We start from the raw sequence: 9965 nt of genomic DNA on the forward strand, positions 1-9965 counted from the left end.
AATTGGCCCCACCTCTAAGAAAATGTGGAAATCACCATGAAAATGGCAAGTTTTAGGCTGGGCGCAGTGGCTCATGCCTGTAATACCAGCACTGTAGGAGGCTGAGGCAGGTGGATCACCTGAGGTCAGGAGTTCGAGACTAACCTGGCCAACATGGTAAAACCCCGTCTCTGCTAAAAATACAAAAATTAGTTGGACGTAGTGGCAGGCGCCTGTAATCCCAGCTACTTTGGAGGCTGAGGCAGGAGAATCGCTTGAACCCGAGAAGCAGAGGTTGAGGTGAGCCGAGATCGTGCCATTGCACTCCAGCCTGGGCAACAAGAGCGAAACTCTGTCTCAAAAAAAAAGAAAGAAAAAAAAAAAGGAAATGGGGAGTTTTGACCCTTTGAACAAACAACTTCTTCTTCTTTTTTTTTTTTTGAGATGGAGTCTTGCTCTGTTGCCCAGGCTGGAGTGCAGTGGCGCGATCTCGGCTCACCACAACCTCTGCTTCCCGGGTTCACGCCATTCTCCTGCCTCAGCCTCCCAAGTAGCTGGGACTACAGGCGCCCACCACCACGCCCGGCTAATTTTTTGTATTTTTAGTAGAGACGGGGTTTCACCGTGTTAGCCAGGATGGTCTCGATCTCCTGACCTCGTGATCCGCCTGCCTAAGCCTCCCAAAGTGCTGGGATTACAGGCGTGAACCACCGCTTCCGGCCTGAACAAACAACTTCTGAAATCATTCTCCAGTTATACTTGAACTTGTGAGTGATGATGTGGATACTTACTTCTAACAGAAAAATATTGAGAACAATATAAATGTCCACTATTAGGAACCTGACTACAAAATTATAATGCATTCAATCCAAACCATTGATCCTCTGCAGACTGTCAAAAGAATGGGGAAGAGGAGATTTACTTTTTTTTATTTTTTGAGACAGGGTCTCACTCTGTTGCCCAAGCTGGAGTGCAGTGGTACAATCATGGCTCACTGCAGCCTCGACCTCCTGGCTCGAGCAATCCTCCCACCTTGGTCTCTTAAAGTGCTGGGATTATAGGCATGAGCCACTGTGCACGGTCAGGACCTTACACTATTTTTTCTCTTCATGCTTTGTTGTATCCTAGAAACTTCCAGTGCTTCCTCAGCCCCCGCCCTCAGCCCACATATTCATGTCAGGGAAAGTTTGCAACGTCTCTCCCTTCCTGGTACAGGAACTCCCCGTCCAGTTTCCCGAATTTCATGCCCTGGATCTTGTCAATGACCCAGTCAGGACAGAGTTGACAAGGAACAGACTCATGGTGGGTGGCTAAAGGGAGAGAGTGGGCACAGGATGGGGGAAGAAAGAGGAGCGAGAGATTGGGGAGGTGGAGGAGGAATGAAGGACACCACTTCCAAAGAGAATAAAAATCAAGCCTGGCCACGCGCAGTGGCTCACGCCTGTAATCCCAACACTTTGGGAGGCCGAGGTGGGTGGATCACCTGAGGTCAGGAGTTCAAGACCAGCCTGGCCAACATGGTGAAACCCTGTCTCTACTAAAAATACAAAAATTAGCCGGGTGTGGTGGCAGGCACCTGTAATCCCAGCTACTCGGGAGGCTGAGGCAGGAGAATCACTTGAACCCGGGAGGCAGAGGTTGCAGTGAGCCAAGATTGCATCACTGTACTCCAGCCTGGACGACAGGGTGAGACTCCATCTCAAACAAAACAAAACAAAACAAAACAAAACAAAACAAAAAAACCCAAGCCCCCCAAGCTTGTAACATCTTATCTACCAAAGTGCATTTATACAGGAATTACCCACTGGCTGCCTCATTTTCTCATTCATCAAAAGAAACAAGGATTTATTGAGCCCCTACTGTATGCTTGGCACTCACGGGGACCACAGAACAGCCCTGGTACAGCGGGAGAACACAGATTCAGAAGGAGTTTGTCATTTGGTCACACAGTGAGCAAGAAGAGGCAGAATTCAGACCCAAACCGACCTGGTCCCAAAACTCAGAGATAGGTTTCCTAGAGATGACGTGACAGTAAAGAGGGCGCCGGGGGGACCCCAGTACTCCTGCAGGCAAGACTTCAGGACTGGGGTCTCCCATGGCCGGGATGGCCTTGTCCATGGATCATGTGCCCCCAGCTGCCTGTCAACGCTGAGGACTTTGGCTGGGTCCTGACCTCTTAGCACAGATTGCTGCTTAGAGCCTGGTGGGTGTTGAATTTTAAAGAAAGAACATTCCATCCCTCCTGGATCTCTAAGGAGGGAAATGTGGGTGAGAATGGAGATGGGGTCTCAGAGGACAAAAGAGGAGCTCAGTGCTTGCGTATCTTAAAAGGCCAGGGCACGCCATGGCCTTGGTTTCCTCATTTGTAGGACGATGACAAACATGCCCGAGTGTTGCAAGATTGTCTCGTGCACAGCTGCTATCCGGCATAGAGTTAACGTGCAAACGGAGGTTGGCTTAGCAGCTCCAGAAGTCCAGCCCTGTCTGGGGAAGGGGCAGCCATCAGGCCCCTGATGGGGTGCAGTAGGATAGCCCCAGTAGGAGGCACCCAGGACTTCTGGCCCACGATGAGAAGTTCCTGAGAGCTGGATGTTTGGTTGTCATGAGGACAATGTTGACAGTCTCTAGGGCAACAGTTTGGTGAACAGGGCCCCGTTGTCCACAAAGAAACGCCTAGGGGGACAGGTGTTCTGTTACCTAGGACACCAGAGTTTGGTCACCATGGCAACAGTGGTGGTGTCCAAACCACCTGGGGGCGGAGCTTGGAGGGTGGCCTGGAACTGGAGTGGGCCTGGGAACAGGGACAGTTTGTTTCCATGGTGAGAACCAGAGAACTGGATGTTGGGTCACCCTGGGGACAGCTTCGGGGACGGTGATCTCCATGGCGGTGGGTCAGGGTAGGGACAGCCAGAAGTTGAGGTGGAGGTCCCTGGGGTGGGGTCCAATGAGATGAGAAATGTGTGGTATCCATGGTTACAGCTGGAGGAGGGAGGCAGCGTCTTCATGGGTGTGCCTGATGAGGGAAGGGGTGTGTGACTCTAGGTGACAGGTAGCAGCAGGACTGGTTGCCTTGGTGACAGTGGGACTCACGGCAGCTGCTCTCCATAACTAGTGATATGGATCTTACGGGTCCCCAGGCCTGGGAAGATGGTCTCTTTGGTGACAGTTGGGAAAGGGACGTCAGAGGACAGGGTGGGTTTGCTCTCCCTTCAAAGAAATATCTGAGGGGTGGGATGTGGCCCCCAGTAAGTGAGCCAGCTGGCTGTGTGTCAGTCTGAGGTGGCAGATGGGGGTGCTTGCCCATGAAACTAGAGGAGTGTGCCCTGTTACCCAGAAACTTCAGGGGACTCTCAGGCAGAGGGGGAGAATGGGAGTCTCCAGTACTCAGGTCACCATAAGAGAAAATAAGCGCCTTGGCCCACAACCTCCATGTGACCACGGGGAGTGACCCTGAAGTTCCTGTAGTCTCTCCAGGTGAGGAGGAGGAGGAGGAGGCGCCCAGCGTCCATGTGACCGCAAGGGACTAGCGTTCAGTCTCCAGTGAGATGCAGAAGGTGTACGGCCAGTCTCTAGTCAATCCCGGGGGTCCAGCCACCAGGCGACCACGGGGGCAGTTGGTCTGTTTCCAAGTGGTCTCAGGAGGCGTGGCCAGTCTTCAGGAGCCTGCGGGTTCTGCTGGCCTCCTGAGGTCCTCAGGGGGCGTGGCCCTCATGGAGAAAGTTGAGGAGTTGGGGGAATCCTCTGTCCAGAAGAGGTGAGGGCTGGCCAGGCTCCAGGGAACTCCAAAGTACTGTTCTGCCAGGACTAGCCAGTCTTCAGGGACCCCAGGGGCACAGTTAGTTTGTAAGGGACCACAGGGAATGTGGCCAGTGTCCAGGGCTTCAAGGGCGTGGCCAGCCTCCAGGGGACCACAGGGCTCTAGACCAGTGGTCAAGCGCCCTGGCTGTCCGCCTGCTCCCAGCCTAGACGCGCAGAGGGGTCCAGGCAGCAGGATCGCGTGCGCCCCCTGCCCAGCCGCCGCCGCCCGCCCAGCCCCAGCCCCAGCCGCCGGGTGCCGGGTCCGGTGCTCCTGGAGCGCGGTAGCAGTAGACGCCGAAGAGCCGTCGGGTGGCGTCCGGGAAGCCGAGGCTGCGCACACCAGGCCTGCGGCCTCCGCAGCGCGCGCGCGGGTTCACGATGGGGTAGCGCGCGCTGCCATCGGCCAGCCAACCCGCGGTGCAGCGGTCCAGCAGCTGCAGCTTCCACGCGGCGAACAGCTGCCCCACCTTGGCCACGGCCGCGCCACGCGCAGCACACGCGCGCGCAGCTCCGGAGAAGGGTACAGGCCGCAGCGGCTTCAGGAAGAACACGCGCCCTGCGGGGGTGGGGTTGGGGATGGGTTATTAGTGAGGCTCCTGGGACCCTGCCTCGGCGGGATTCAGGACTGCTCCCCGCATGCAGCCCAGGACTCTGGCCTCGGCCCCGGGATCCAGGAACAGTTCCTCCCATGCAGCCTGGGACTCCAGCCTAGGCCCAACCAGTGTTGGTACCAGGCGGTGTGTGCTGCGCCTGGGCACTCTTGGGAGAGGGGTCTCCTGTTTCTGATCGCTAAGAGCTGGGTGGGGAAGAAGGCCCCGGGGTTGGGGTAGTGTTGCAGCAGAGGCCAGTCTTAGGGTGAGGCCTACGCACCCGGCAGGTTGGACGTGAAGCAGAAGGCGTCGTAGCGTTCCTCGGCGTTATGGCGATACCCGTAGTTGCGCACGCCCCCGTTGGCATCACCGCCGCCCCCTGCGCTCCCGGTCCCTCCCAGGCCGCCGCAGGGCTCCCGGGGCCGGTTTACGGGGTATTGCACTGAGCCGTCGCGCAACCAGCCCGCGTTGCACCAGTCCAGGCCATCGCGCCAGGCCGCGTGCAGCTGTTCTGCAGATGCCAGGATGCCGTCCTGCTCGGCGCACGCGCGCTGCGCCTCCGCGAAGGTCAGCTTGTATCGGCCTCCACGGGGGTGGTAGGGAAAGACCACGCCTGGCGGGGGGCGCACGGGATCAGCCGGTACACCCCAGCCCACCCTCATGCACCTGACGTCTGGGGTGCTGTGTGAGTCTTCAACCGGGACCTTCCAGTCCATTCCTCCTCACTCTGGCCTCAGACCTGACCACGATAATCCCCAGCTCACACCCCATATAGCTGGCTCCCTTCACTTTAAGCTTGGGATTCACTTGACCCTCCCCCTTAACATACTAATTGTGTCCATCCCCTTCCACTGCTGGAGGCCTTTGCTCATGCTCTTTCCACCTTATTCTACCTGTTGAACTCCTACTCATCCTTCAAAATCCAACTCCCAAACCCTCTGCCATTCAGTCCTGTGTGCCTCTGACATTCCCCCAGTACTGGGTCCCTCCCTCTGGTCCAGCCCTGAGCCCACGGAGCCTGCGTTCAGTGCTGACTCTCTTAGACTAGGACCCCCTGGAAGATTGGCCCTAGGTGAAGACCCCTTTGATTCCCCCAGCATCGTCCAAGGCAGTACCCACTGGGTTCCCTTCTACCTTCAGTTCTGATGACTTTGGAACTTGTCCCTCATTGGACTCACAGTCCGTTCAGCTCAAATATTTTGTGCGTTTGAGGGACGCGGCTTGGGGGTGAGTGGGGTACCCAGGAAAGAGGCAGACAGGGGCCAGGGAGAAGACCTGGAGCTGACAGACTGGGGATTGAATCCTGTCTCTGCCACTAACTAGCACTGTCCTGGGCAAGGCTCTAACCTCTCTGAGCCTGTTGTCCATCTGCTGGTAATAGCTGTCTCCCTTGGGGTTTTTAGGAAATTAAATTAGAGACTCCTGAGAACTCTTCAACTAAGCACCTGTCACATAGAAAATGTCCAGTAAAGGAGAGCTGCTGCTATTATTGTTGTTATTTGTTATTGTTAGGAAGGTCAGCAAGCCAGGGCCCTGAAATCTCACCTAGAATCTTCTAAGGTGAACTAGAAAAGGCCAACCAAATGGGAGGGAATTCTTCAAATAGAAACCCCACCTCCCAGCTCCAGGGTGAGTCAATCAGAGCATCCCATCTTCCAGCTACAGTGATTGGCTCACAGTTGGGCACATGACTCAAGCTGAGCCAGTGAGGGACAACTCTGGGACTCTAGCTGCTGCTCCTAGGAAATCAGTTGCTAAGCAGGGAAGTGAAAGCCTAGGCACTGTGGTCTTGGTTCCAGAAAGAGAAACCTGTGGGAAGAAAGCCTACCTGGGAAGCAGAGCAGAAGGATGGTTCCTGACATGGTGTGAGTGCCTGGATCTCACTGTGCCTGAATCCTATCCCAGGACTTCTCAGTGTCCTCATTGTGGACATTTTGGACTGGATCACTTTTATTTTATTTTATTTTATTTATTTATTATTATTATTTTTTGAGATGGAGTCTCCTCTGTCGCCCAGGTTGGAGTGCAGTGGCACGATCTCCGCTCTCTGCAACCTCCGCCTCCCGGGTTCAAGAGATTTTCCTGCCTCAGCCTCCCAAGTAGCTGGAATTACAGGAATGCACCACCATGCCTGGCTAATTTTTGTATTTTTACTAGAGATAGGGTTTCGGCATGTTGGCCAGGCTGGTCTTGAACTCCTGACCTCAGGTGATCCGCCTGCCTCAACCTCCCAAAGTGCTGGGATTACAGTCGTGAGCCACCATGCCCGGCCTGGATCACTCTTTGTGGGGGACTATCCTGTGCCTGGTAGGATGTTTAGCTGCATCCCTGGCCTCTACCCACTAGAGGCTAGTAGCAACTACCTTCTCCAGATGTGGCAACCTAAAATATCTCCAGATATCGCCAATGTCCCTGGGGAGGAAAATCACCCAGAATCAGATACGGGGGCTCTACCCCAAACAACCTTCTAAATGCCTGCAGGCCAACTTGATTTGGTTTATGTCCCTTGCCATCCCCGCCCCCCCCCTCCTTCCTCAGAAGCAAGGTTTATCCTCCCCATCGGCTGATCACCTTCCAGGTCCAGCTTGACCATGCCAGCGTCGTCTTCCAGCTCATTGGTGACTTCACACTCATAGCGCCCGTAGTCTTGCAGCGTGACGTTGCGGAGGACCAGGGAGGCATCCCCAGGCCCGTCGCCCTGCAGCTCAGCACGCCCACGGTAGCTGCCGAATGCCCGGTGCTGGGGGCCTAGTGCCACGAAGACGTCGGTGAAGGCCAGCGGGTCCACCACCTTTGTCCACTTGAGCCGGACGCCGTCGTGACCGTGGGCGGCTGCCTCATAGTGGTAGCGGCAGGGCAAGACGATGGTGCCACCCCGGTGGCTTACCACCTGCCCGGGCGCTGTCTGTACCACTACCGAGCCCGACTCACCCTCTGCGGACAACCAAGCAGGGTTCAGAGAAGGGGCCTAGGGGCAGAAGGGGGCCCCTGGGGAAGGTGTCTCTGGGGAGGGGAACGTGGGAAGACTCGGGTGGGGGTCGGGGAATCAGAAGGGTCCAGGGGCTCAGGGAGAGGGCGAGGGGCTCAGATGGGGAGTGGTTGGCGGAACCGTGGACGTCAGGAACGCCCTACCCCCTACCCTTCTCCGCACTTGGCCACTTCTGCTTTTCGCGGAGAAGACCACTTTTAGCGGCCCGGACTCACCCAGCACGTGCACGACCTTCTTCCGGCCACGCTGCGCCCCCGCGGGGGCTGTGAGCAGCAGGACGCCCCAGGCCGCGGCCCAGAGCGCGCCGGGACCGAGGGCCGCCCGAGCGCACACCTGGGGGGCGGGCACAGGGCGCTCAGTCCAGCCTCCCAGCCTTGGCTTTTCGGAGGCCTGGCTCCCACCCGGGCCTGCCTTCCCCACAACGAGGACCTCTCTCACGCCCATGCCCCCACCCTTTCCGGGGTCCCGGAGAACTCCCCCTCCTCCTCCTGGGACCTCACATCCTAGCTTCTGCAAGAACCCACGCCCCTAGACTCCCCCTGCCCTTAGTCCTGCCTCAGATCCCGCCTCATTCCAACCCCCCTTCCCCGACCCCAAAACCCGAGGCTCGCTGCCCCGCCCCCTTCTGGCCCTGGCCCGGGCCGGGGATAGGGGGGTGGGGAAGAGCTGGAGGAGCGGCGGCAGCAAGGTTATCCATGCGCCAGGAGACTGCAGCAAACCGGGCCGGGGCGGGCAGGGAGGGGGGAGAGCTGGAGAGACAGAGGGAGAGACGTGGGGAGAGAACAGGGACAGAGAGAAAGGCAGGGAGAGGCAGAGAAGATAGTGCGCGACACAGAAAAAGGGGAAGGGAAGAGAGAGACGCAGAGATGGAGAGGGAGAGACAGATGGAAAAGAAGAGACAGATGGAGAGGGAGAGACAGAGATGGAGAGGGAGAGACAGAGGGGCAGAGGAAGATACAGAGATGGAGAGGGAAAGAGAGATGGAAAGGGAGAGACAGAGAAGAAGAGACAGAGAAGCAGAGGGAGAGAGAGAGGCAGAGGAAGAGAGGAGAGGGAGAGACAGAGATGGAGAGGGAGAGACGGAGAGGCAGAGAGAGAGACAGAGAGGGAGAGGGAGAGACAGAGAGGCAGAGGGAGAGACAGAGAGGCAGAGGGAGAGACAGAGAGGGAGAGGGAGAGACAGAAAGGGAGAGGGAGAGACAGGAGAGTGCGAGAGGCAGAGAGACTCAGAGAAGAGGAGGGAGAGATAGGGGCAGGGAAAGACAGAAACGGAGAGGAGAGGAAAGACGCAGAGAGGATGACAGAGATGGAGAGAGGCAGGGAGAAATGGAGAGGGAGAGAACCTAGAGTGCCAAAAAGAGAGATCAAAGAGGGTGAGAGACAGAGAAAAGGAAGAGACAGAAGAAACTCAGAGGGATATAGATTCAGAGACAGAGAGATATAGAATCCAAGACTGGGGAGACGGGGCACGCACCACCCGCGCCCGCAGCCCCACTTACCATCTTGCCCGCGCGGCCCCCGCCGAGCGGCCCCTACGCACCCGGACTGCGCTCCCCGCACACCCGGTTAAGACTGGGCAGGTCCCTGCAGGCGGCGCAATCCCGGCGTCTGCCTGCAAGGGGAGGAGGAAGGCGGGAGAGGCGGGGCGTGTTAAAGGGGCCGCCGCGGCCCACGCTCCCCTGGAGCAGTGGCTGGAGCGCGGGCGGAGAAAGAAGAGCTCTGGACTTGGAGTGCAGAGCTAGTTCCCGCACCCTGCTAGCTGAACTTAGACCAGGGAAGAACCTCTCTGAGCCTCAGTTTAACCATCTTTGAAATGGAGGAGGGGGCTGAGTCTTCTATCTTAGTTACTGTGCTTTGGCAGGGGACCTGGGGGATCTGGTGAAAGAGATCATTTGGCCTGCAGGCCTCAGTTTACCCATCTGTCCATTGGGTAGTCATAGTGGGGTCCTGGTCTCCAGCACCCCAAAGGTGCTCACTGTGAAGGGTGGGGGCCTCACGATAATCACACGCTGCTGTGGTCTGGAGCCACAGGCCCCAATCCAAGTCTGCCCCTCACTGGCTGTGAGACCTTGGAGGAGACAGTTGGCCTCTCTGAGCCTGCTGCTGACTCTTTGGCGAAGACCCAATAGCTAGACATACAGTAGATCTCTGGAGGGGTTGGGAGGGGCAAGAAAAAGGGACATCTAGGCCGGGCGCGGTGGCTCACGTCTGTAATCCCAGCACTTTGTGAGGCCGAGACGGGAGGATCACCTGAGGTCAGGAGTTCGAGGCCAACCTGACCAACATGGAGAAACTCTGTCTCTACTAAAAATACAAAATTAGCTAGGTGTGGTGGCACATGCCTGTAATCCCAGCTACTCAGGGGGCTGAGGCAGGAGAATTGCTTGAACCCGGGAGGTGGAGGTTGCGGTGAGCTGAGATCGTGCCATTGCATACCAGCCTGGGCAACAAGAGTGAAAATTCCATCTCAAAAAAAAAAAAAAAAGAAAAGAAAAAGAAAAGAAAAAGGGATATCTGGTCAAGGCCCAAGTCACCCCTAAACCTGGCCTTTCACCCAATTTCAAAAAATCAAACAATAGGAAACAGTGAGTCTTTCTCCTAACACCTTG

At 56.8% G+C, this 9965-nt stretch overlaps 1 protein-coding gene across 1 annotated transcript; it reads right to left on the reverse strand.

Annotated features, from left to right (window-relative positions):
- Window positions 1-1021: 1021 nt before the first annotated feature.
- Window positions 1022-8934, reverse strand: HAPLN4 (hyaluronan and proteoglycan link protein 4). Its single transcript, XM_032170214.2, has 5 exons — window positions 8856-8934; window positions 7572-7689; window positions 6939-7301; window positions 4648-4980; window positions 1022-4333 (listed from the first exon to the last, which is right to left on the reverse strand). Exons 1-5 carry the CDS (start codon window positions 8856-8858, stop codon window positions 3942-3944), a joined length of 1209 nt encoding a protein of 402 aa, XP_032026105.1. The 5' UTR covers window positions 8859-8934; the 3' UTR covers window positions 1022-3941.
- Between the last annotated feature and the right edge of the window lie 1031 nt (window positions 8935-9965).

This window comes from Hylobates moloch, unplaced genomic scaffold, assembly GCF_009828535.3.
Source record: "Hylobates moloch isolate HMO894 unplaced genomic scaffold, HMol_V3 SCAFFOLD_12, whole genome shotgun sequence".
In the NCBI taxonomy this organism is placed as follows: domain Eukaryota; kingdom Metazoa; phylum Chordata; class Mammalia; order Primates; family Hylobatidae; genus Hylobates; species Hylobates moloch.